Genomic DNA, 27,577 nt, shown 5'->3' with positions numbered 1-27,577 from the left:
TAAATGGCACAGCCTCCGACACGAGTACCATACCTCTAACCTGTATACAGTGTATCAAAGAATATAATACTCACTACAGTGTATACACGGCAGTTGTCTCGATCCGGCGCAATCTTCCGCCAGTTCTTTTTAAATTCGGGGATATCGGAAACTGCTCTGATTTCGATGGAATTTGCTGTATTATGGGGGTTTTCAGAGGCGAAAAATCGATCTAGCTAGGTCTTATCTCTGGGAAAATCGCGCATTTTTGAGTTTTTATGTTTTCCGAGCAAAGGGGTCATCCATTAATTACGTCACACGAATTTCTAGGTTTTTTGACCCCTCCCTCCCCCTTGTCACATTTGGTCACATTTGGCAAACCCCTCCCCCCTAGTGTGACGTCACATTTTTTCTACGAAATCGCCAAATCGAATTAAGTAAGTACCTAAGTATTATTAATATTTTATCAAAATATTTTTGACGATATAAATATTAGTAATTTTATAACCCAAAACTGCTTAGGAACGAAAATTAAAAGAATAAAAACGATTATCGTTTTAAAAACTTGTTATTTAAATGTACAGCGAATAAAATAATAAAAAAAAAAATTCGGTTACTGATGAAGTTAAAGTGACGTCACAAAGTTTGTGTCCCCCCCTCCCCCATGTCACAATATGTCACATTTTCTTGACCCCCTCCCACTCCCTAAACGTGTGACGTAATTAATGGATGACCCCAAAGCGCCTCGGTCTCGGTACTAGTTATTTATTTTATTACAGCCCGATACCCGAGCAAGCAAAAGATAACCACGAGCGTAGCGAGTAGTTTGATAAGTGGAATCTTAAACGTTGCGAGGGTTTCAAGGTATGCGGGTTAAAAATTGTTTTAATATTGGTATAACTTTATTAATTTATTGTGAGTTGATGATGATGAATATTGGTATGGTGGTTAAATGTTGATTATTCAAAATCATAATTTAAAGTCATATCTACCAGGCAACATGAGAAAACCACTCAAAATTTGCATCAAATTACTTTGCCACGCCACCCTTGTGGATAAAGTGCAACTTTCTCGTCAGTTTTTAAAGAATAAAAAGAACCTTCTTCAACACAGCGCCATCTTTCAATGAAACAACAATCAAATCAGTCATACATTTAATTGAATGAACTACTTTTAAAACATTACATATAAACAAAAGACATTGTAAACAGGAATATTTTGGTAAAAATTTCGATAAGTCCATTATTTCACCAACGTTGTACATTTAACTTTATTAATTTATTGTTCAGAGATATTATACAGGGTGTTTGGTACATCGTTTGCCAAATTAAAACGGCAGATAGGTTGAGTAATTTGCTATCTACTCATGCCTAGAAAAAAAAATGGCTATGGTTTTTTTTACTATTGCGCAAGTAAAAATTTGAAATTTACGAAAAACTGGCAGAGCTGAAAAAAAAAACGTGCGCAAAATTAAAAATTTCTAGGCTTGGTAGATAGCAAATGACTCAACCTATCTGCCGTTTTAATTTGGCAAACGATGTACCAAACACCCTGTATACATTGAACATTGATCAATGGCCATAATAATCTATTACATTAATATAAGTCGCTAAACTAAGCTGAATTATTTACTTTATTTAGCCTTTCAATAAGGCTTTTTTTATATAAAATAATGTATCGTTAATTTAGCAACCGACTTGAAATTATTTGTAACTAAAAATATTAAAAACATAAATGCACCTCCTTTTTTCTTACAAATTGTTTTCCATATATCTTGCAACACACATTTTAAAATACATCTGAATACGTGTGACGAAACATTAAAAAGATACCATTAAACAATTAATCTTTTTACTTAATAAGTTGCATAGGTATAGACATGTTTTGGACATTAATTTTAACCCAATGCCTTACATAACTGATTTCGATACAAACAATTACACTCAACTTACCGATCAATACTTAAATTATAATAGTTAGTTACGATACAAGTGCGAAAAAGAGGAAATTCGAAACGAGTGGCGATAAATTAAAACACGACCATAGGGAGTGTTTTAAATCGACACGACTTGCGAATTACTTATTCGCACGTGTATCGTACAACGTTTTACAGTACATATGGCCCTTTAAAATTTGACATTCGCACGAAAAGTGCTATTTTACGCACTAGTGCGGGAAAATAGGACCATATGTACTGTAAAATACTTTAGTTTCTAATTTAATATTGGTCTAGAAACAACGCTAATTATTGTAATTATTGACGATATAAATGTATGTAATTACATTTTATAATTGCTTTAACATACATTTCTGAACATCTACTTGCCGGGTAATAGTAGCAGAGGGGCAAATGGTACAAATTAAATGCACATAGACGTTTCACAATACAGAAGAATTGCCACATGTACTCGTATTTCTCTCAACTGAACTTTTATCAAGGAGTGAAAATCAAAAAGTACACATTTACGATGTTGTATTGTATTGTATTTATTTATTGCAATTCACATGTTGACTTTGATAACATAACAATGACCCATATATAAGACAATTTAGAGCAAAACTTTCAAAACCTGGAAATGTAGTCTGATTTTCGCATTGTTCATCTTTAGTTCCAATCGCCTCTTCTTATAATTCCTTACCTATAACAACGTACATTAGTGAAAGTAACTACTAAGCAAGGTAATAACTATAATCGAATAAGTACCTAAACTAAGGCTACGATTAAATAATTTAAAATCATAATTATCATTATATCCAATAATTTATCACATTCAAAAACCAACCTTACCGTTCCGCAGTAGAGTCGAAATCCGACCAGTCTTTATTTCTTCTTTTACGGGCCGATAATTGCTGGATAATTCACCTACTCTCGTATAAAGTTACTTCATTTACGATAAAACGCAAGCATTCAAATGATTTCAAATAATTTAACTTATTTGTGGGAAAGTAGGAGCCTATGGATTGTTGTCTATTTTTCCGCTTCAAAAACCCACCTTAAATTATTTTTATCGACATTACCCTATGAAATCGTCCACTTTTTCGTTGAGGATGTTTCAGCTAAAACCAACCTTATTATAACACATCAAAGTCTAAAATCGATTTATTTCTTCTTCAAGCTCCACAGTGGATCGAGAAAGTTGAGCGGGTCCTTCATGTCTCCGCTCTTGAGGCCGGGCGACTGTTTCATCTCCTCGAAGGATTCTCGGGAGAACTTGGTTCTTTGGGAGCTGGCGGCGGTGGGGGTGGGGGTGGGCGTGACGGGGGGTAATACGGACGCCCCGGTCGGGACCGAGATGGCTTCGCCGTTGAATGAGGTAGTACCTGCGGAAGGAACGACAGGAATGGTTAAATCAGAAAACGTCGAAAAAGTATATAGAAGGTATAATACGACATACGAGTATATTTACTTCCGCACTTTAAATGATCATGTAAAGCTATTTGTGAGTGGTCAGGGCAAAAGCAATGTTCAACGTCGTGGCATGGCAATCTGCGACATGCATCGTGAAAAAAACAACGGGTTGCACTCCGGGAGTGCCGGCAGAAGTGAAACCTCAATGACATTGTAACAGTTTTTCGATCAGGTCACGTGTCCGTCTTACGAATCTTATGGTCACGTGACATGTCGCGAGTTTAACATTTTTCCCATCACAAAAAGTGCACAGTGCCGCTAAAGAAGTTTTCACTTCAAAAACACGATTAATACAACGCCTGACAACCTTCAACGTTGAAGTCGACACAATATGTGTAATATGTGCTGAATTAAAGAAGCTGACATGATGACACAGCATCGAATTGTGTAACGCCATGACGTCGTATCGTATTCTTGTGTTACTAGACAAATGAATTAATTAGAAATAGAAATTTTACATCGCGTGCAATATTTATATTCAAGAAATGGATATAGGTGCTCTGGAGAGGGTCGCGCGCTTTTTATAAATGAGTTATCTATACGATTATAATTATTATAAATCGGCTCACCAGAGCAAAGCACTCCTTGCACGTAGAACAGCGCCGTTCTGTACGCGTCGGCGAGGAACTTGGTGTCCTCCAACACGTCCGTACGGTGCTTGTAAAGGTTCGCACACGCCGCGTCCAGTGTATCTAAGGAAATAAATATTAATTACAAACCGATACTGCAATAAACGCTTAGATTAGTATAGGTATAGTTGCTAAGAAACATCTGTGTGATCGATCAGACACAGAATGCATCAGGTGTCGACACACAGGGAGTCAGTCAGTAAAGTGTGCTCCTGTGTGTATTTTACAAGTAATGGAGCTCCTATGTGTGGTGCCCGCAAGTCTCTGAAAATCTTTTAGAAGGTAGTCTATGCTCACCGCACAGCTGCGGCTGTCCTGCTCGCACTTGGCACACGAGCGCTATAATTAGCGCCAGTAACGCGCTCCGGCCCCCACCCGTACCGCATTGAAGCCAGGCGCCACTGAGCTGATTACTGAGACGGTTCTCAAAGGTCTCCGATAGGATCTAAACATGTACTCACCGCACAGCTGCGGCTGTCCTGCTCGCACTTGGCACACGAGCGCTATAATTAGCGCCAGTAACGCGCTCCGCCCGCCACCCGTGCCGCATAGAAGCCAGGCGCCACTGAGTTGATTACTGAGACGGTTCTCAAAGGTCTCCGATAGGATCTATACATGTACTCACCGCACAGCTGCGGCTGTCCTGCTCGCACTTGACACACGAGCGCTATAATTAGCGCCAGTAACGCGCTCCGCCCGCCACCCGTGCCGCATAGAAGCCAGGCGCCACTGAGTTGATTACTGAGACGGTTCTCAAAGGTCTCCGATAGGATCTATACATGTACTCACCGCACAGCTGCGGCTGTCCTGCTCGCATTTGGCACACGAGCGCTATAATTAGCGCCAGTAACGCGCTCCGCCCGCCACCCGTACCGCATTGAAGCCAGGCGCCACTGAGCTGATTACTGAGACGGTTCTCAAAGGTCTCCGGTAGGATCTATACATGTACTCACCGCACAGCTGCGGCTGTCCCGCGCGCACTTGGCACACGAGCGCTATAATTAGCGCCAGTAACGCGCTCCGCCCGCCACCCGTACCGCATTGAAGCCAGGCGCCACTGAGCTGATTACTGAGACGGTTCTCAAAGGTCTCCGGTAGGATCTATACATGTACTCACCGCACAGCTGCGGCTGTCCCGCGCGCACTTGGCACACGAGCGCTATAATTAGCGCCAGTAACGCGCTCCGCCCGCCACCCGTACCGCATTGAAGCCAGGCGCCACTGAGCTGATTACTGAGACGGTTCTCAAAGGTCTCCGGTAGGATCTATACATGTACTCACCGCACAGCTGCGGCTGTCCCGCGCGCACTTGGCACACGACCGCTATAATTAGCGCCAGTAACGCGCTCCGCCCGCCACCCGTACCGCATTGAAGCCAGGCGCCACTGAGCTGATTACTGAGACGGTTCTCAAAGGTCTCCGGTAGGATCTATACATGTACTCACCGCACAGCTGCGGCTGTCCTGCTCGCACTTGGCACACGAGCGCTATAATTAGCGCCAGTAACGCGCTCCGCCCGCCACCCGTGCCGCATAGAAGCCAGGCGCCACTCAGTTGATTACTGAGACGGTTCTCAAAGGTCTCCGATAGGATCTATACATGTACTCACCGCACAGCTGCGGCTGTCCTGCTCGCACTTGACACACGAGCGCTATAATTAGCGCCAGTAACGCGCTCCGCCCGCCACCCGTGCCGCATAGAAGCCAGGCGCCACTGAGTTGATTACTGAGACGGTTCTCAAAGGTCTCCGATAGGATCTATACATGTACTCACCGCACAGCTGCGGCTGTCCTGCTCGCATTTGGCACACGAGCGCTATAATTAGCGCCAGTAACGCGCTCCGCCCGCCACCCGTACCGCATTGAAGCCAGGCGCCACTGAGCTGATTACTGAGACGGTTCTCAAAGGTCTCCGGTAGGATCTATACATGTACTCACCGCACAGCTGCGGCTGTCCCGCGCGCACTTGGCACACGAGCGCTATAATTAGCGCCAGTAACGCGCTCCGCCCGCCACCCGTACCGCATTGAAGCCAGGCGCCACTGAGCTGATTACTGAAACGGTTCTCAAAGGTCTCCGGTAGGATCTATACATGTACTCACCGCACAGCTGCGGCTGTCCCGCGCGCACTTGGCACACGAGCGCTATAATTAGCGCCAGTAACGCGCTCCGCCCGCCACCCGTACCGCATTGAAGCCAGGCGCCACTGAGCTGATTACTGAAACGGTTCTGAAAGGTCTCCGGTAGGATCTATACATGTACTCACCGCACAGCTGCGGCTGTCCCGCGCGCACTTGGCACACGAGCGCTATAATTAGCGCCAGTAACGCGCTCCGCCCGCCACCCGTACCGCATTGAAGCCAGGCGCCGCTGAGCTGATTACTGAGACGGTTCTCAAAGGTCTCCGATAGGATCTTGTCCACGAGGAGGATGAGAGGAGAACAGACGATTCTGTGAAGTAAAAATGTACTATGATATTTGTATAAGCAGGGCCGTTAGTTGACATAATTGTAAATTATATAAAATTTTAATACAGTTGTAGTACATAATTAATAGGGGATATTACTGCAATTTTCTGCCGCCAGAGTGCAGCACTACCGACTCTGTAAATTCATAGACTAACTTATACATACTGTGCCTTAAACTGTTTTTAGACAAGTTTTCACAGATAATAAAATATGACATTGATGCATCAAGGCGGTTTGTTAACAAGGGCCTACCGGTAAACGCGAAAATCGAAATTTAGTTATCTGCCTCTTTATCGCTCGAATATGCAAGAGTGATAGAGAGATTAGATAACGAAATTTCGATTTTCTTGTTTCGCGGTAGGCCATGTGATTGACGTGACGTGTGATGTGTCAATGTGGTTTGTTTACTGTATGTGCCACCTACACAGAGCTTTGCCTAATATTCCCTATTGTTTTCCATCGTATTTTCTACGAAACGTTCGTATCTGTCATACTACTTCGGTCAACCTCAGTACTTTTTCTACCGAGATTGACTGAAATAGCAAGATACGTTCGTACGTTTCCGTCAAAATACGATAGAAAATAGTTATGCACTACGTCTGTAAGTATTTTTGGCTTTATTAAGTGCAACTTACTTGGCAGGGAATACGCTGATTTGATAATGGTTCACTTTATGCACAGTACTCCCGTGGACCACTGTAAGTTTCCGTTCGGTCCAATGTACAGTGCATGTGACGTCATCCAGCACCACCTTAACTCCGGGGAGGTCTAAGGATTGGCCCTTCGCCGTCGGCCAGTAGAATTTGCCTTGCATCTGTACAAAAAAGAACCAAAATAACTTAAGTCTCGCCTTTTGAACACAAATTAAAATATAATTTGCCGGTTAAATAATTTAGCCATAGCCAGTTTTTTAAACCACTTGTCTGACACAAAACTTTACCGTATTGAGTATAAATCACTACACCTTAAAACAAAGTCCCCCGCCGCGTCTGTCTGTTTGTATGTTTGCATATTCGCGATAAACTCAAAAACTACTGAACGGATTTTCATGCGGTTTCTACCTATCAATGTGATTCTTGAGGAAGATTTAGGTGTATAATTTGTTAACCCGTGCGAAGCCGGGGCGGATCGCTAGTACAGATTAAAAATAATTTCATCACTGACCACAAAATCAGTTCAATGGCCTGTCAATTGGCTATGGAATATAAGAAGACGACAGAACCAAAAAGAGCGAATCTTAAATTTAAAGCAATGGGATTTTTGGGTTTAGTGAAAACCTGAGAACTTTTTAAATAAGATTTTGTATAGTTTGGCCCAGGACTGTCTCATTTCAAACATAAACAGAGAGAATCATACTGTTTTTATCTTACGCTAGTACTAGCACCCAAAAAAAAGGATACCTATAGTTTTTCTGTTTCTTACTGGCTGTGTTTGTTAGACTAAATATAACTTAGTAGGTATACTATTACTAAGTTGTTAGAAGACAAATTTTGTAATCCTTCAAAAAACGTATTTACTGACCTCAATTTCGCTCAGCAAGCAAACGACAGACGTGATTTTGTTTTCCAACACGGCCTTCCAGAAAACACTGTAGCTCCTCTCTTGTGGCATCGAGGATATCACCAGGGGAATGCACCAGGGAGCCAGTTGCTGATAACGAAAAAAACATACCATTAGGTTCTAGTGTGTGTACTACGCCTTACCCACACACGTGCATAGCTTAGTATATAATGGCTTGTACTTGTTATTTAAGACAGAATAAACCTATATTCAGTACGAACGAATTCTCCTTTACGTCCCACCTCACATGGCGACCCTGCCAATGCGGCCTTGCGCCAATAGTAAATATAAATGATATAATAGTGAATAAATTCAGGCGTTACTTTGTGGAAATCCATATTAATTAACACGCACGCATGACTAGCACGTTATCTTTTCGCGGATTAGCAAAGTAAAATTTTGGTTTTAATAAATTATCAAGTTCAAAGACTGATTGGCGTGAAAAAAGAGAATAATATATGAACATTTTTACTTTGTTTGCTAACAAAATGTATGAAAAACATTTTCTTTCATTTATGGCTTTACTGGTGCCCTAATCTAAACTAGGTTAGAGCATTAAAAAGGCCTGTAAACAACCTTTGATACTGAACAAAAATTAAAGGTGTCCTAAGACTATTTTCATTAGATGCCCTTAAAATAAATCCACTCTGTATGGTCTGACAAAAAGAGTACAAATTAAAAGCTGGCAATCCTGTAGTTTCGTCCCTTTCAAACCAATTTATATAAGAAAACTGGACGACACTACAGTATTGGCACTTTTTAATTTCTACTCTTTTTTGTCAGACTGTATGTTACCTTATAATAAGAAGCGTTGATGTACGCATTCGCGTCACTCCTGAGCGTCAGTCGGGAGTCGTCGTAGGGCGCGATGTTGCCACTCTTATATTGTTTCGCGATGTTCTTCGATCGCGTCATGTTTTCTTTACTCTGTACACAAAATTATTGAATTTAGATTTCTTGGTCACACTGCTTATAGTTGATAAAATACTAGAGAAAACAAGATATGAAAATAACATTTTTTTATTACTACATGAAAAGTACTTTTAGAATGAATTTTAGAAGAAGTACTTTTTTTGTAATTTTCCGAATCAAAAGCTTCCCTTTAAAAACACACCCCATAACATCATGTTTTTGTTTTTTATTTTAAATAATTTTTAGGACTTATTTTCCCAGATGATGTATTTCTGTTGCCGCTATAGGTAACAACAAATACTAAAAACAGAATAAAATAAATATTTAAGTGGGGCTCCCATACAACAAACGTGATTTTTACGCCGTTTTTTGCGTTATGGTACGGAACCCTTCGTGCGCGAGTCCGACTCGCACCTGGCCGGTTTTTTTCGTCCCGTCTGTTAAAGGGTTAAGCTTTGCGCTTTTTAGGTCATGCAATAATATTTTTATTAAAATTATTAACCTTCAATATAGTTGAGTGTGCTCAGAGCATAAAAAGGTCAACCACGGCGTTGCATGAACAAGAGATTTCCTTTGGCAGGATTGGTCCTTAGGACCCAAGGATGGATTTAAGAAGTGGAGCCACCCAGATTTTTGATGCAGGTAGGGGGTGGGGGGGTTTTAAGCGTCGGAGACGTCTGATGTTAATAATTGTTTAAGTTTAGGTTCTATGTCAAGTTTAGTATCATTTTCAAGTAAATCAAAGATGTAGACATAGATTTCATCTAAATCGGTTCAGCCGTTATTGATTCCCCAGAGATTTTTTTTTGAATAAAATCTATCCTATGTTCTTCCCCGGGACTCAAAATATCTCTATACCAAATTTTATCTAAATCGGTTCAGCGGTTATTGAATCCCCATACAAATTTCCACCTCCCTTTTCACACCCTTAAAGGATGATTTTTGAGATTTAAAGTAGGCTATGTTATTCCCTGGAACTCAAACTATCTCTGTACCAAATTTTAACTAAATTGGTTTAGCGGTTTAAGTGTGAAGAGGAATTAAAAAAAGTTTTTTTTTTTCATATTTTATGTGTTTTTACTTCTAAATGGTGTCATTATGATATCAGAAATGTATTCGGCATCCCCGATTTATACAAAAACCGGGCAAGTGCGAGTCGGACTCGCGCACGAAGGGTTCCGTACCATTATGCAAAAAAAAAACAAAAAAAAGCAAAAAAAAAACGGTCACCCATCCAAATACTGACCACTCCCGACGTTGCTTAACTTTGGTCAAAAATCACGTTTGTTGTATGGGAGCCCCATTTAAATCTTTATTTTATTCTGTTTTTAGTATTTGTTGTTATAGCGGCAACAGAAATACATCATCTGTGAAAATTTCAACTGTCTAGCTATCACGGTTCGTGAGATACAGCCTGGTGACAGACGGACGGACGGACGGACGGACGGACGGACGGACGGACGGACGGACGGACGGACGGACGGACAGCGAAGTCTTAGTAATAGGGTCCCGTTTTACCCTTTGGGTACGGAACCCTAAAAACGATACCAAACTTGGCCTAGTAACTTAAATGATATAGATATCAAGATCAAGTCGAGAGAAAATTTACATCAAAAATCTCGGTGGCTCCACTTGTTAAATCCATCCTTGGGTCCTAAGGACCAATCCTGCCAAAGGAAATTTCTTGTTTACGCAACGCCGTATTTTAAGGCCCAGCACCATCCGCTAATATAACCCGTAAACAGAATAAAGAAAATCTTGATAACAAAACACTCACTTGTATATCCTGGAACGACTTCCACTTAGAGTCCAACAGCGTCAATCCACCCTGCACTTTATTCGTCAACGAGTCAACCAAGGCCTGCAAATTCTTCACCTCCTGCGTAAAACTATTCAGCAAACTAGGGTCCGAAAACAGGTCCCTTTTAGCTGGCCGTTGTATCACTTCTTCTTTTGGCACTGGTTTCGGAATTGGTTCAACTTTAGGCACTGGTAAAGGCTTTTTGATCGCGCTTTCTGATATTTGTGGTACTTTTATTTGAGGCGTTAGAGGTGTTTGTTCGACTGAGAAATCTATGTCTGATAATAAGTCGAAAACGGAGGGCTCTGGGACCGGTTCAGACTCTTCTTTAATTGGTGGAGGTTCTTGAGTTTCTGGTTCCGGTGGACTTTGGATCGGCTCTGGTTTTGCCTCAAAAGTTGGCTCCTCTATTTCTTCCTTGGGTGTCGTTACTGAAATAAAATGGATGTTAAAATAAAAGATATTTTTCATTTAAGTGATTTATTTCATAAAGAAACTGATAATTACATTATATTGTTTTTGGTTTCAGCTGTCAGCTTATTTAAATGTAACAATTGATATGGATTATACAGAGCCTAGAGAAGAGATCTAACCCGTAACCAATAGTGTCAATTCTTCATTGTTTTATTTAACTCTTTGAACGCCACGAATTAATATAAACCTTATCCGAATGCACGAAGATTAATATTACCGTAACTGTAACCGAACGCGTCAGTTGAAGTCTTTGGCGGTCAAAAGGTTAAATGACTGACATTGCATGATTTACTTACCTTTGTTATTACTAAAGGTGACATTAGTGTTGTACTGTTCCCCAGACTGCATATAAGTCGACTGATTCACATTGGCACCATAATTCGTAGTCGTCACTTCAGGATTCGACACCACCTCTTGTGACTGATTAGTATTAGTAATATATCCGTACGGCGTATTGTAATAAGTCTGATTGTCGCTTGGCTGCGGCGTTTGAGGGGTTTCTGAAGGGGATTGGACAGTTTCACACGCTCCAGCGCTCGTGTAGACCCCTTGCGCGTTCCAATTTGGATCTTTAGGGTTCGACTGAGAGTCTATATTTGGTTGCACGTAGCTGGCATAAGAATTCTGAGAGCCGTAGTTATAGTCGAAACCTCCTGTGCCTGGATTGAAGTTATAACCCGGATGATTTTGATAGGTATGCGCGTAGTTCACGTTCGCTGGGTCTTGGTAGAAGTTGTTTGGTTGGTGGGTCGGTGTTGTCTCTGGGTTAGGGGTTGGGGTGTAGCTAGGCTCGTAACTTTGGTAGCTAGGGTAGTTCAATGCTTCTCCGGTGACATGGGACTTGATTGGTTGGTCGTAAGCGTCTATTTGGGATAGTGCTGGATTCGGTTCGGGCGGATTGTATGGTGACTCGATGGATACTGGGACATTGGTAACTGTGGTGGTAGAGTAGGCTGTAGTATCAGCGTTCGTGTATACGGGGTAGCTTTGTGATGATGCTTCGTAGCCTGTTGTGTAGTTATATTGCTCACTGTACGCAGGAACAGTAGGAGCAGAGTTAGGGGCGTAAGTAGGACCCGTAGAATTAGGTGCGTAATTGGAAGCAGCAGAATTAGGAGCGTACGAAGAAGTCACAGGGTTAGGAGCATATGAAGCAACGGAGGCAGGCGCGTACGAAGTAGCCGTAGAATTGGGTGCGTACGTCGAACCTGCAGAATTGGGTGCGTACGTTGAACCCGCAGAATTGGGTGCGTACGTTGAAACAGCAGAATTGGGTGCGTACGTTGACGCAGAATTAGGAGCGTATGGATAATTTATCGCTGTATTATAATCAGTACTTTGCGTAGAATTAGTGTTTGAGTTACTCTGTTCAGCGTTACTATATGTAGCCATATTAGGCGTGGCCGCTTGTGGGTAGTTCACGCTATAATACGTTTGTGAATAATCGTTACCGAAATTCGGCGGTTGATAATCTTTAGGCGCTGATACTTGCATTTGAGAGAAGTTAGCGCTCAAATCATGACCTGCATAAGTCATTGATGGATTTTCAGGGATTGGTGCTATTTGATTTTGCCCGTACATATCGTAGATATATGGTGCGTTAGTTTGGCTATTGCTTGAGGCGCTGCTTGGCACGCTTTGGCTATTAGTAGCCATGTTAGCGTTCGCTTGGCTTTGCATAGTATAAGAGTTACTTTGTGAATCGGTTATTATAGTCCCACTGTCTTGAGAGCCAGAATAGTAAGGGTTGGCGTATGTTTGTGGGTTGGACATTTGGTGGGAGTACTGAGGAGGGGTGTAGGCTGAATAAAAAGGGTTGTCCTCGGGTTTTTCGTAGGTTTTGGAAGGGTAGGAGAAGTTTGAGGGTGTGGAGTAGGGTTCGGGCTCTTGGGTGTAGGGTGTGCCGTAGCGGGCGTACTGGTGAGGCATCATTTGAGGCATGACCACACCGTCTGGCAGTTGCATTTGGGTTGGATCAGTAGCTGCGAAAGAAAGATATAATCCATCATAAAATTAAGTTATAGAGTATCTATCTAAAATAATTTAAATCATACTAAGATTATAAATGTAGATGTTAGGCTATTAAGTTGCTACCTCACAAAATCGGCTGAACAGAGTAGGATGAAATTCGAGGCACACACAGTTTAAACTCTGGAGTGGGACATAGGATACTTTTTAACTCATTCATTAAGAAGGTGAAATAGGGGTTGAAAATCAGTAAAGAAATACTGATACTGGTCCGATGAAATAGAAGACATGGCTGGAAGGACTAAAACATGGACCAGATTAGTGCAAAATAAGGGGGAGTGGAGAAGATTGGGGGAGGCCTTTGCCTAAAGGCACACAGAATCGGTTATCGTAGATTAAGGAAAACTATTGATATAGTATAAAATGTATTCTGATAGAAGGCTATAAATATAAGGAAATACTAAGGGGGCAGTTACAGACGTATTTGCGGACGATGCCGAGGGCCGGCCGAGGCAAGTACACAATATTTAAAGGACAGCCATATTTACATACCTTCTGATCCAACAGGAGCTGGTCTCACGGATGTTGGGTATATCGACTCTGGGTAGTACGCTTCTGGCGGTAACGTTTCTGGTTGACCTATAAATAGTGTAACAATTATTTAAGCAAATAACATAAATTATCTAATGTGCAAGCTATATGGCACACGTTACTTGTTGCTTCAAAAACTCGCCAGTGTTTCAAAAACTCTTTCATTTGTGGCTTTTCTAACGCCCTTATCTAAGCCGGTCTCTAAAAAAATCTTGGCATTAAAATAAATCGTTAAAATTGATAATTATGTCGCTTACTACTACCGGTCTTCCAAAATATGTAAGTACCAATCGACATTCTTCTTCTATCTAGCGTTATTCCGGCCTTTCTTTGCCAGGGTCCGCTTTCCTACTTGCTTTTCTCCATTTTTTTTTTCTTAAGTACCAATCGACATTAATTATAAAGTTAGAAAGACCATTTTGACGTATCAGGGGATTTGACCCTCAATGACCCTTTAAAAATTCGCCACATATGGACTGACCTGTCCCTTGAGGGGTTTTGGGCAGTTGCCTCTTCTTCATATACGGCAGATAGTCCTTCAGTTTGAGGCCGGAGCCCTCGCTTCGAGGCTCGACGCTGTCAGCCCTCTCCATTCTTGCCGGTGAAGACGGTACGGGGGTGGCCGCTGAAACAAACATTCGGTTATTTTGTGAAGAAATTACCGTAAAAGTGACCCGTCTTAATTGCTCTTGAGCAATGTTTTTTTAACTTTTGGAACGCCCCCCGATCCCCTGGACAACATCTCTGTAAAAAAAGGAAAATAAACTCAATAAAAGTCTCAACTTCTTGTAGAGATCCAGGGACTTGCCGAGGATCCCCACGCATCAGTGTGACTGCTTACGTATTTAAGCAGTCACACGATTTATTAACTTTTACAGATGTCGTGCATAATTGTTTTCTACCGTATTTTCTCGGAAACGTTCGTATTTGTCATGCTAGTTCAGTCAATGTCAGTACTTTTTGTACCGAGACTGACTGAAATAGCAAGACACGTCCGTAAGTTTCCGTGAAAATAAGATGGAAAATAATTATGCACTACATCTGTACTGCTCTTGCTTGCAGCGCAGCCTCGTGAGGAACTCCTGGTCAAATAACTGGTTGACGTTGTTGCTCAACTTGCTGTAGAAATCCAGGCCCTGACACTTGCCAAGAATAAGTTTTTGGCAAAATTTTCATTTTTGGTACAAGCTTTTATCGCTGACTGTACTTTTCTTACGACAGACAACTAATACTCATCGAGACAATTCTAAAAACCCCTAACACAATTAGGTTGCGTTGTTGCATACTGTGCTTGGTTATTATAGCGTGTACTGTGTAACGTATCATATATTCAGTTTCTATTTGCGGGTTCCTATAATTGGCTCTGTAATGCTATTTAAAAAGTCTAATGTATCATTCATAGCTGTTGGAATTCCTTGTATAAATAAATAAAAATAAAATAAAACAAAATAACCGCGTAAATGCTTAAACTAACCTTTACTACCCTTACTGTTCTTGGCAAGCAGTGACTCTCTCTCCTCCTCTTGAACTTGGCATGTTCCTCGCAGTCTCGTGAGGAGTTGGTTAACGTTGTGGCTCAACTTCTTGTAGAACTCCAGGCCCCGACACTTGCAGAGATAAATGTAAATACTTGCTTAAACTAACCTTTACTACCCTTACTGTTCTTGGCAAGCAGTGACTCTCTCTCCTCCTCTTGAACTTGGCATGTTCCTCGCAGCCTCGTGAGGAGTTGGTTGACGTTGTGGCTCAACTTGTAGAACTCCAGGCCCCGACACTTGCCAATATAACAGCATAAATACTTGCTTAAACTAACCTTTACTCCCCTTACTGTTCTTGGCAAGCAGTGACTCTCTCTCCTCCTCTTGAACTTGGCATGTCCCTCGCAGCCTCGAGAGGAGTTGGTTGACGTTGTGGCTCAACTTGTAGAACTGCAGGCCCTGACACCTGCCGAGATAAATGTAAATACTTGCTTAAACTAACCTTTACTCCCCTTACTGTTCTTGGCAAGCAGTGATTCCCTCTCCTCCTCTTGAACTTGGCATGTCCCTCGCAGCCTCGTGAGGAGTTGGTTAACATTGTGGCTCAACTTGTAGAACTCCAGGCCCTGACACTTGCGGAGATAAATGTAAATACTTGCTTAAACTAACCTTTACTCCCCTTACTGTTCTTGGCAAGCAGTGATTCTCTCTCCTCCTCTTGAACTTGGCATGTTCCTGGCAGCCTCGTGAGCAGTTGGTTGACGTTGTGGCTCAACGTGTAGAACTCCAGGCCCCGACACTTGCCGAGATAAATGTAAATACTTGCTTAAACTAACCTTTACTCCCCTTACTGTTCTTGGCAAGCAGTGACTCTCTCTCCTCCTCTTGAACTTGGCATGTCCCTCGTAGCCTCGTGAGGAGTTGGTTCACGTTGTGGCTCAACTTGTAGAATTGCAGACCCCGACACTTGCCGAGATAAATGTAAATACTTGCTTAAACTAACCTTTACTACCCTTACTGTTCTTGGCAAGCAGTGACTCTCTCTCCTCCTCTTGAACTTGGCATGTTCCTCGCAGCCTCGTGAGCAGTTGGTTGACGTTGTGGCTCAACTTCTTGTAGAACTCGAGGCCCTTCTGGCACTTGCCGAGGAGCTCGCCGTACGTGTCGTAGGAGGTTATGAGGGCTGGGGAAGATTTGCTTTATTATTCCAAGCTTAATTTTAGAAGAAAGAAAGAGAAAGCTTAATGTTTAAATTCCACAAATAGGGCGTCCGCTAGGTGGCACGGTTGCACGGAGCGGGTGAGCGGATTTACGAAAAATAGTATGAGTGTTGCTAACTTGCGGGTGCGACGGATTTTACCTACAATGGCACCCGCTCCGTGCAACCGCCCACGCTAGCGGACGCCCGTATTCATGGCGCGCCACCACACATACGTTAAAAGGAGATATAAATACCGTTGATGATGCTCTCTCGCTTCCTCAGCAAGTCCGACAGCATACGTCGTGACTCTCCATACGAAGCGTATAGCGACGTCAGGCGGTTGATGATGTTCTCTTGAGCCGCGAGGTTTGTTTCTATTATTTTCACCTGAAACAAATTAAAACAACATAAAAATATGAATAACGTTGGTTTAGAATACGGGTTGTGAAGTTCTGTAGTCCACCTACCATAATTAGGTTTAAAGATCTTTATTTCTCATAAGAATACATAATATTCACTTACACGAGAATTTTGTGAAGAGAATTTTGAGAGAATTGCTATTTAAAGCTATTCCACTGTCCTAGAAACACGCTACTTAAGACCTACCCAACAGTGTTTCGTAGTCACGGTTCGTGATTTCTGCCAGTTTTCTTTACTGAATAAAGATGCCTGCTTCTGCAATTGCTGGACAATGAATTATTTTGGTTTATTGTGTTTTGGTGACTGATTTTATACAGGGAGTTTTATTTCTGTGGCCAGTCTGTTGTATGTTGCTATTTGGATTATTTACTGCTTCGCGACACTTATTATCATACATCGTTATCGCGGGAGCAAATATAAATTTATTAAAGAAGTGGTAAAACAGACTGCCCGTTTAGTAAAAACAGACCTTTCTGCCTACACATTATAAGCCTCCAAGAAGTTCATCATACATAGCACGAAGTTTTTGTTGCATAATGTTCATAAATCTTGCTTTACACTCTGTTAGTAAATAATGACCCGGAATCGACATATCAAATAAATATTCATGATTTATTTTGTACAACATTATTTAATTTTTGTTGATCTTAAGTGATTTTCGTAATATACGACATAAATTTTCTCTATGTTTTCTACTCTTAATCTGCGGCGTCGTGCAGTAAATATCCATTTTAATTGGCTAAATGATCTTTCGACTGCTACTGTTGTAATGGGTGCGTTTTTAAAACGACTGAAGTAATCAAATGTAGAACGATATATCGTTGAATCTAGTACTATCTCCTTCTCCGATATCAGTTCACACATTTTTTTCATAACTTCATATCCGGCATTTTTCTGCAAAACCACTTTGAACTTTTTTAAAATCTGTTTTCCATCTTTATTCAAAATTAATTTGGATATATGTTTGTATGTATTTTGTACTATGGTCAAACTTTCACTAAGAGATAGATTTTGGCACTGCAGTTTATTTATAGCATCTGGTATTACTTGCAGATACTTTGCTATGAAATTTACATCTTTTCGAACTTTTGCACTGAGTAAAGATTTTTTTGCTTTGACGATGCACTGTGCGTCTGAATTACGAAATGTGTCTATAACGCTTTTTATATCATCAAAATACTTGTTGTAGTAAGTGGTAGCCTCGATCCATGTTCCCCAGCGAATAATTGTTGGGTTTGGAGGCAAAGGAATTCCATTAAACATTTCTCTTAATGCTTTTACTCTTTTCGGAGATTTGCGAAATACTTTCTTTACATTTGAAATTAATAGGTTAACTTCTGGAAAAAGAACACGAACTTGATCGGCAACTCTGTTAAGAGCATGGGCTAAACATGTAACATGGACAATGTTCGGAAAAAGTGTTTTCAAATTTCTGCCAGCTTTCAACATATACCCCACACCATCAGTCAATAACAACAACACCTTGTCATGCTTATTGTGACCAGGGCCCCACAAATCATCCAGGGCATTTTTTACAGTATTAGTTATACTGATATTGTTCGTTTCATTTAAACATTTGCTTGACAGCACGTGTGGAGTTCCAACATCATCTTCAAGCATAGCACCTACTATAACGTTAGCGATTTGACGACCTATAGCATCTGTGGTTTCATCAACACTTACATATATATACGCGTCTTTTAATTCGTCTCTAATTATATCCATCTCTTTGTCGTATAATTCATTCACGCAAGTCTGCCTCAGCAAACATTCTGAAGGGACCTGAACAGTTTTTTCAAATTTTCCAGATACACAATCTTCAATGAAATTTTTAAATACAGGGTTCTCTATTTGAGACCACGGTATGTTACAGCTTACTAGAAATTTTGTCAGTTCCAACCTAAAATCTTTTTTGAGAGAAGTGTGTCTTTCAGAGTTAAAATGACGTTTCACGGAAGATTTAGTTTTACAAAAACTAATATTGCACTTCGAGCAAAATAGATTTGTATCGCGAGCCTCTAGCTCAGGATAATCCTGTATAAACAACCCCACAAATTCATCACATGTTATTTTCCTTCGAGGCATTTTAAAGGCAACTTCTATTTGATTATGTTGTTACAAATAAAGATCAGTCAAGATTGACAAATGTCTAAATTGACTGATAAGGTTGCGTACCTAATAGGTAATCTTTTTAAGTACCAATCAAGTCAAGTATGGAGGTAAGATAGCATTGATATTCAATAAAATAATTATACATTTTAAGGTCGTAGGTATAAACGTTTCTCTATACGAATGTCATTTCTGTTTTTGACTGTTTTTTATAATCTTTCAGTATTGTCAAATCGTATTTGCTCCCGCGATAACGATGTATGCTTATTATTAAGTATGCCTTTTTAACACATTGAGTGCCGGTTCTCTGTTCGTAGTAGTTTTCCTCTACAAAGCGGGAAAACGCTGGGATCGGCTACGAGCGTAGCGCTACGAAATCTTTGGCAGTGAATGTGTTAAGGTATATAGACTAACCTGAGGGTCATGTTTAGCGAGCTCCTGCGCGAACAGCTGGTCCCGGGGCTCGGCGGCGCGCGCCAGCAACGCCGCCGTGACGTCATCCGCGGCCACGGCGGCGCGCAGCGCGCTCACCAGCTGCTCGCGCTGGGCCTGCATGTGGCGCGCCTTGCCGACGACGCGACGCATTTCCGACATGGCTTCCCGGTCCAAGCCCTCTGTCAATGAAAACAATATGATTAGAGTTAGACCAAGACAAGTTTGCAACGATTTTGATAGCACACGCAGTGCAAGTGTTGTTTTAAATGTCAAACTTCTATGAAATTATGACGTATAAATAACAGTTGCAATAACCCAAAAGTAATCTGATATCAAAGAGAGATGTTGTATAGCCTTATGCAGCACTTGGGACTCGTTGGTTCTTGGCCTCTTTGCGAGTACAGGTCGATTCACGAAACCTGGCGAGATAGGAATGAAGGAAACGAATGATATCTGTCGTTGTGGAACTCTATACACTTACCAATATTATCGATGGTAGGAATGCTACTCTGCAATACATCTAATGGCACCGCCAACTGCCTCAGATTAGCTATATTCAGCGTCATAGCTTTGTGCAGCACTTGGTTGGACTCGTTGGTTCTCGCGTGGGCCTCCTGGTCTTTGTGGAACTCTATACACTTACCAATATTATCGATGGTAGGAATCCTACTCTGCAGAACATCTAATGGCACAGCTAACTGCCTCAGATTAGCTATATGTAGCGTCATAGCTTTGTGCAGCACTTGGTTGGACTCGTTGGTTCTCGCGTGGGCCTCCTGGTATTTGTGGAACTCTCTGGATAGTTCGGTTTGCACTATGGAGGGTGGGCGTGGTCCCATGACCTTTTGGAATTCTTTTTCTTTCAATGTTTCTTCCTGGAATTCGAAAAGGTATATAAGTGCTGAATAATGGCCTAGCAGCAATGATCATTTTGGGAGTAGGTATATTCAAGTACTAATTAAAAGTTTATAAACTAAACCTACGGTTATTACGATCGTATTTTAATGACTGCTTCAATGGTTGCGAGAAATCTTGAGCGCCCGTTACGGTACAGCGTTACCATTCAAATAGAGATGTAACTACGGCAAAGACGCTACAAAAGTCTTATGACTCCAGTGCAGAAGATTGGTTCCTCGTTGTTTAAGTGGTGACAGTAAATCGGAGCAAACAGTCAGAGAATTCCCATAATCAAAATCAGTGAACCGTTAGATGACAGCACTGAGCGCCGTATGCCCGGTCGGTGAAAATATCTTTAGAGATGGCATAGTAGACAAATTTAGTCTGATATAATGATGAGTTAGATACCTGAATGAGCGTCTTGATTTCGGCGAGCGAGTTCTCCACGTCGCTGATGATCTCAGCGAGATTATTCATGGAATCCACCAGCGTTTGTATAACCTCGGTCTTGGCGTTCATGGCTGCACATCTGTCCACTATCTCTTGAGGGATCCTGTTGGATCAAACGATAAGTAAATAAATACAGTTACACTTAAGTGTGTCGCATACCTTCAAACTTGGGTAAATCCATTCGACCCTCTCAGCAAATATCTACCCTATTACCTTTTCTTGATACCAAAATCGCATAATCTGACAGATGGATTTAGCCGAGTTTGAAATTAAGCGACACAAGTATCTATAGAATTGGACAGGCAAGTCGCAATGGTTACTTCGTAAATAACTGTAAAATTTTGGTTGTTTAAAACATAACCTGCACTGATCAGCCTAAAGCATATCAAAGGAGAAGGCGTCATGTGTTGGTCATGGTGCATTATGGCATTAAGTCCACCATTTGTCCTGTAAGGTTTTTCTTTTGTGCATGGTTAAATAAATAAATATTTTATCAGCAGTCAGTCTACAATGTTTAATATGTGTATTTTAGATTTTAAGGAAAAATAATTTCGTTAGCCGACGATTGTGCTGAGTACTTGCCAACAAATGCATTTCTTATAAAGATCTATTTTGATGTCTATAAGAGCAATCATCTTAAACGTATTCATTCATTTAATTTTTGTGGATTGTAAATAACATAATGCTGTCGTTAGTTTAATCGAGAAAAATAGACAGGCTAATGACCTCAAAGTATATTTTCTCAGATAAGTAATGTTAGCATTATCATCTGATATCGGCACCCAAACAAAAAACCCGCCGTTTGCTCGAGTGACTCACTGATCCAATATATTGCGCCGTTAGACTGAAACCTTACAAGTGAGATTGCGAGGAAACTTACTCATTTGACTAAGTAATTCGTAGATGTGATAATGAAATAATATGAGGAAATTATACCATTTGCCTGCTGGTAGAATTGAATAAGATCAGAACGCACAATATGGTGCTTCTTTCCCGCACTAGTGCGGCAATAAGCTCTTTCCGTGCCTATGTCGTTAATTTGAACAGCCACATGTACTGTAAAACGTTGTACGGTACACGTGCGAATAGGTAATTCGCAACTCACCACAGATCATACTTCACCACGCGAATTTCCTACTTTCCGCACTTGTATCGTTTACTATTTTAAAATCAATATTTACATATTTTTTTTTAATCTGATATTGTCTTTAGATGCACAATAATTTATTTGTTTCCAACATTTAAAAAAGTAAGCTTGATGTGAGTGTTGACGACTCAATCTGTAGGCAAGTAGGCGTTTACACAGTGTCACTTTTCTTTAGGCATAAGACACCTCGTGGCCAGCACCCACTTATTATAGTTGGAATATTAAACAATACAGGGTTAAATTAAAAAGGATATTTCTACTTACTTTTGATCAGAATCCAGCACTTCTAACTGATCAAGTTGCAATGATGACATGAACTCAGTAAGCTCGGTGTTCTTGGCTTCCACTTGGCCGACGACTTGGCGGAGCAGCTTGGCCTTCTCTTCAGAGTAGACGGAGGAGGCCTCGTGAGCTCCCATTGGGATCAGGCGGGAGAATATGTCAGGACCTGACACCTGTGTAAAACAAAGAAATAAACTATAATAAAAATCCAATATGACGCCAAACGCAAAAGCAATCAAATATGACGCCAGCTGAGGTAATAAGAGCGGTTAGAAATTAGCGTTTTTTTCTGCGCGTGAACGATCGTTTCGGCGCGCTTACACGCGCGCTATTTTTCGCTACATTTCTACATTTGGTCTATACGCGCCTACACGCCCTTCCAAAAACGATCTTATAGGCGCGTATGAAACGTTAGTCTAGCGCCCTAAAACAACCGTCTGAAGCTTTGGCATTTTGGTCCATATTGTTCAATCATCATTATCAAATAGAATAGAATAGTATTTATTCGTAAGCACAAACAATCGAGACAATACATAATAAAAAATAAAACACAAAATAAGATTAAAGTGCCACGAAATGACACGGAAGACGGTCATATATTTTTTGCACAATAAAAATGAGTTTTAAAAAACAATCTTTTTTTACTTTAACATTCTGTTCGATAGAAAATCACTTTCACCAATTTATTTAAAGCAGAAAAAAATCTTCTAATATTACATACCTCAGGATCATTCAAATTGACCGGCAAAGCCTTAACCAAGCACACCGGCTTCATATCCATAAGCAAATCCTTATCCGGCACTTCCTCATGATATATAAATTCATTCTCATTCTTCGCCGCTTTCCGCTTCCCCTCCACCACGTCGTTGGTGAATGTGAGGGCTTCCTTGGTGACCTGGACAGGTTCTACGTATTTGGCGAGCTTCTGGGCTTCGGCAAGCTTGTCCACGGCGAGCTGGTAGAAGGCAACGCGTTCGCCCATCTTCTGTTGTTCTTCGGCGTTCATTCCTTGAAATGGGGAGAGTGACAATTATATAATTACTTAAAAATTGCGCTTTTGCTATTGACGGTCGTCTGTATTTACTTAATTTTTATCTATTTCCTTTTGTGTGTGTTATAACAATTAAGTATTTGTATTTTGTATATGGTTTATTGTTATCTGATCAAACTAGTAGATGTAAATTAGTAAGTAAATTTATACAGAAATTAATTGCTTGTTGATTGAAATTATTGAATGCATATTTAATGAAATATATATTTTTATTTACCAAATAATAAATCAACAAACAGTACTCAGATCCTTATCTATCATTAGAAAAATTTAGTTGTGGCTAACTGAGTTTGGTGCATTATTTATTTAATCGTATGGCATATTGTCAGTCGTTTATAGTACTATGCTTAAACCCTGCATCCATTGGATAACGTCGCCGTCAAGGGTGAACAAGTCTGCTGGATCTCCATCGTATTTACGTAGCGCGCAGTCTCGATAGATATGCGCGACATCCTGCTCCGCAGCACCGCACTCACACTTCGGAGACTCCACCCAGCCGCATTTGTGCAGGAACGCTCGTGAGCGTCCACAACCGGTTCTTAGTCTATTCAGCTGACACCATTCTTTTCTGGGCATTAAAAAGCCAGGTGGTTTCACTGTAGGGTTGATACTAACGCCCAGGGTTTCGGGAGGCTTGTCTCTCCACTCCTTTTCCCACATTGTAGATGTGTTGTAAATGTGTTGAGTTGGCGCTAAACGAGCAACAACCTTTTTGGCTACTGTACTTGTCGCTATATGAGACCTCACAGTACCGTTCAGTCGTTTTGTGGATTAATAATTATGCCTGGATACGCACATGCTCGCTCTCCAAAGAGCCAACTGACTAGAGACATTGGACCTATTACCAGAGTCTGCCAATTTGGTGCATTTATAAATGTGAAATGTATATTTATAATTACCTTGATATAAGCACACAATGCAGCCAATATAAGACAATTTGAACGACAAGAACCGGTGCCAGAAGTTGTAGAGCTTGCCGCCAATTATTTCATGGACGTTTTCAGAGCCAGTTGATGCTCCGAGGTGGTTCAGGCAGTTACGGTAGAAAAACATCACCTGGGTTGCCACAGCACCTGATAGATTTACAGATTTCTAAGTAGTTGGTGTAAAGTATACATAGAATTAATGATTATTGGGTCTATTAAAAATTTACTTTACCTTTATATTTCTCTTTATTTATATTATATGAAATCCAATGGGATAAGTGTGATGTAATGTGAATGTTAAATAGTGAGTTTGGATTTAATATTTAACCATTTCACAGTAATCAAATAAAACTATCAAGCCAATTCTCTTTTGCTTTATCTGCATTTTATCAGTGCCAAGATCAAACATGCCTTATTCAGAACAAAAATAATAACATAAGTGAATTATGTGAATTAAGTTCCTCCTAATTATAATTTTGGAGTTGCTTATAAAGAATAACATCAGACAGGAGTAAGTGAAAGCATATTGGTTACTCCATAATTACAAATGTCAAACATTATAAAGCTACCAAGATCTTACCTATAACACTAGGTTTCCTAGTGTCCTGAATACTCTTTTCAAGTATACACTCCTGTGCTTGAGCAAAGCAGATCTCCTGGAACAACGCCATCATTTCTGGTGACACATCTATCCCTGTTGGCTGTGGATACTGTTCTTTCACCAGCTGAAAGGCCCATGCTGCATTTTGGAAGTGGGTGCATGCCGTCTTTAGACTTTCTGGGGATGTGCGAGGCTCTGAAGCCCCAAGCTGGGTGTGCAGAGCCCCAATGTTGTGTAAGATGCAGGCCATTTCAAAACGAATGTCTGCTAGGGGACTGCTCATGTTTGCATAGAGGTCTTTCCTGTAGGACAAAATAGGTAGGCAGTTTAAAACAACAACACATATTTAGTTGCTATGCTTATTACTATTTATATAAATGTTCTTAGGATCTCGTTTTCTAACTTCATAAGGCTAAATATACAATGTTAACACAGACAACGTGTTGTTATTGCCTACAGTTCACATAAAATCGTCTAGAAAAATCAGTGAGTCATTGTCCTAGTAAAACTTAATAAACTTATCAAGATCAAAACTGAACTTATTTACCACGCAAATGTACAAGCCGCTGGTTGTCCTTTAGCCATCGGAAACCTGCTCTGGATGGCTCTGAGTTGGCAGAAATATCTGTATAGCGCGCTCAGACCTGCTGCGTCAATAGAAGGCCTCACGGCGGACGACCGCAGGCTTTCCAGCTGATGCATCTCATTGCTATAGCTCTCAGGGTCTTCCCTGTACGCGTCCGCAATGTACTGAAATGATCAATCATCCGTGAAAACAAAGAAATGTCTCTAGAAACCACTTATCACTACATTTACACTTCGCACTGACCTGCTTAAGTTTTGGCCCAAAGTGTGTGGTCTCCGGACTCTCTTTTAGCTCGAAACTCAACAACGGCAACTTGGGCACCGCCTCCATTGTTTACAGGATTGTTATCTGGCTGATTACATGAAAATCACTTGGGAAAACAATTTCATCACAAATTAGTTTAGAGCTGTCATTTTTTTGTTTGATTGATTTAGGACTGAACTGAATGAATGAACGGCTTGAATGATTGGGTCAGCATTTTTTTTTAATATATTCTTTATCTGTAGTGACTTTTTGCTAGCCGTGCTAGCGACATCTAGTGGACAATGAATATACTTTTAACTTTTTAATCATGCAACGAAACGCAATTTAATAACAGCTACTTTATTTATATTAATATTCTATCAGAAAGTATAGCGTTACAGTTCAATAAACAAGTTTTTCGTTCCTAATAATCCTTATACCATTTAGAAAGAAGTTGTGTTGTTGTGTATCACATACCTTAACTTAAAGATTGTACATACAAGTACAGTTTATGTTTCCGATTCAGGCCACTAGATGGCCGACCCTCCAACGTAGTGATTATATTCTCTTTGCCTCCAACGCGCACGGTCCCGACCAGGCTGACGCAACTAGGAACAAAAAAAGGTTTTGTATGGACTTCAGTGACCTAGCCATAGCAAAAAAAAACAAAATAAAACGTCAGTGCTATTTATCTGTCAAGTCAACTGTCAGCCACATTGCTTTGTTGCTTGTCATGGCGGTTCGTAGGTTTTTACTTACGTATTTCTTGCAATTTCTTTTTTAAAAGCCTTCGTTATTTTTCAAAACAGTCAAACGTGATAAGAACATACAGTGAGTCAATAGATTTTGTTTAAATGCCACCGAAAACTAAGTTGTTTCAGTGCGAAATATGTAGCAATTGATACGCTCGCGAAAATCGCAAAAAAGGAAGTTTATGGCGAAATTTCCATTAGATGAAGACCGGTAAGTATTGCTTTAGATACTTTTAGCCTTATTTTGGTGTAGCAGGCTATAAACACATCGAAAATTAGATATTTCATATCCACTTTAATTGTGAACTAGTGATGTACTACAAGTATCGATACGAAGTATCGATATCGACTGCAGCCTAATTTTTTATCAATGTAAATAAAAATAAAATGAGTGAATTTCCTGGTATACAACATGACTATAATTATTTCCCCGAATATTTTTAGTGGAAAATTATTTATCATCTGTGCATTAATGGAATGGACATTATATTATATATTTTTGGAATCTAGTAATAGGGGATATTACTGCAATGTTCTGCCGCCAGAGTGCAGTACTACCGTCTCCAGTAAATTCATATACTAACTTATGCATACTCTGCCTTAAACTGTTTTTTGACAAGTTTTCACAGACAATAAATTATTATGATATTGATGCATCAAGGCGGTTTGTTAACAAGGTCTTAAGTAATGGTTGGTACTGGTAAGCGCAAAAATCGAAATTTAGTTATCTGCCTTTTTATCGCTCGAATATGCAAGAGTGATAGAGAGGATAACGAAATTTCGGTTTTCTTGTTTCGCGGTAGACCCCCAGATTGTGACAGATGGTAGTGGCGCTACCTACGCAGAGTTTTGCGTGATATTCTCTATTATTTAAGATTTTAACCTAAAATATAAGAAAAAGTATGTGTCTCTGTTTTAATTATTAAATGTTTTCAGATGCAGGCAGTGGCGCAAATAAGTTGTAAAGGAAGACTTAATTTTATTATTCAAGAATATTATATATAAGTAGAAAAAAAAATAATCAGGTGAACACACATTTTCTTCTGTTACCTGTGGACCGTCGGACCGTAGAGATGTATTTTAAATTAACAAAATTAACAATATTTATTTATTAAAAAAAAATTACATATTTTTATTTTAACAAATAAAAATCGTGTTCACATTTAAGTCCAACCATGTATTAGTCCACTAAAAGTCCACACTATATAT

At 40.4% G+C, this 27,577-nt stretch overlaps 1 protein-coding gene across 1 annotated transcript; it reads right to left on the bottom strand.

Moving 5' to 3' along the window:
- Window positions 1-2,999: 2,999 nt before the first annotated feature.
- Window positions 3,000-25,812, bottom strand: LOC134790464 (tyrosine-protein phosphatase non-receptor type 23). The gene is made up of 21 exons (XM_063761273.1): window positions 25,617-25,812; window positions 25,335-25,537; window positions 24,767-25,089; window positions 24,160-24,333; window positions 22,931-23,217; window positions 22,192-22,382; window positions 20,739-20,883; window positions 20,077-20,308; window positions 19,413-19,612; window positions 16,724-16,856; window positions 16,272-16,451; window positions 14,272-14,415; window positions 13,752-13,838; window positions 11,528-13,213; window positions 10,734-11,188; window positions 8,840-8,971; window positions 8,006-8,134; window positions 7,120-7,298; window positions 6,283-6,467; window positions 3,958-4,080; window positions 3,000-3,300 (listed from the first exon to the last, which is right to left on the bottom strand). Exons 1-21 carry the CDS (start codon window positions 25,701-25,703, stop codon window positions 3,080-3,082), a joined length of 5,496 nt encoding a protein of 1,831 aa, XP_063617343.1. The 5' UTR covers window positions 25,704-25,812; the 3' UTR covers window positions 3,000-3,079.
- Between the last annotated feature and the right edge of the window lie 1,765 nt (window positions 25,813-27,577).

This window comes from Cydia splendana, chromosome 5 (genome assembly GCF_910591565.1).
Source record: "Cydia splendana chromosome 5, ilCydSple1.2, whole genome shotgun sequence".
In the NCBI taxonomy this organism is placed as follows: domain Eukaryota; kingdom Metazoa; phylum Arthropoda; class Insecta; order Lepidoptera; family Tortricidae; genus Cydia; species Cydia splendana.
This window is presented reverse-complemented; position numbering and strand designations above follow the sequence as displayed.

Coding starts and splice junctions, on each gene's coding strand:
- LOC134790464 (XM_063761273.1), bottom strand. CDS start 25,703: ATGGAGGCGGTGCCCAAGTTGCCGTTGTTGAGTTTCGAGCTAAAAGAG. Junction 22,383..22,930: donor TCAATTTGAATGATCCTGAG/GTATGTAATATT, acceptor TGTTTTACACAG/GTGTCAGGTCCTGACATATT. Junction 19,613..20,076: donor TCCTACCATCGATAATATTG/GTAAGTGTATAG, acceptor TTTCATTGACAG/AGGGCTTGGACCGGGAAGCC.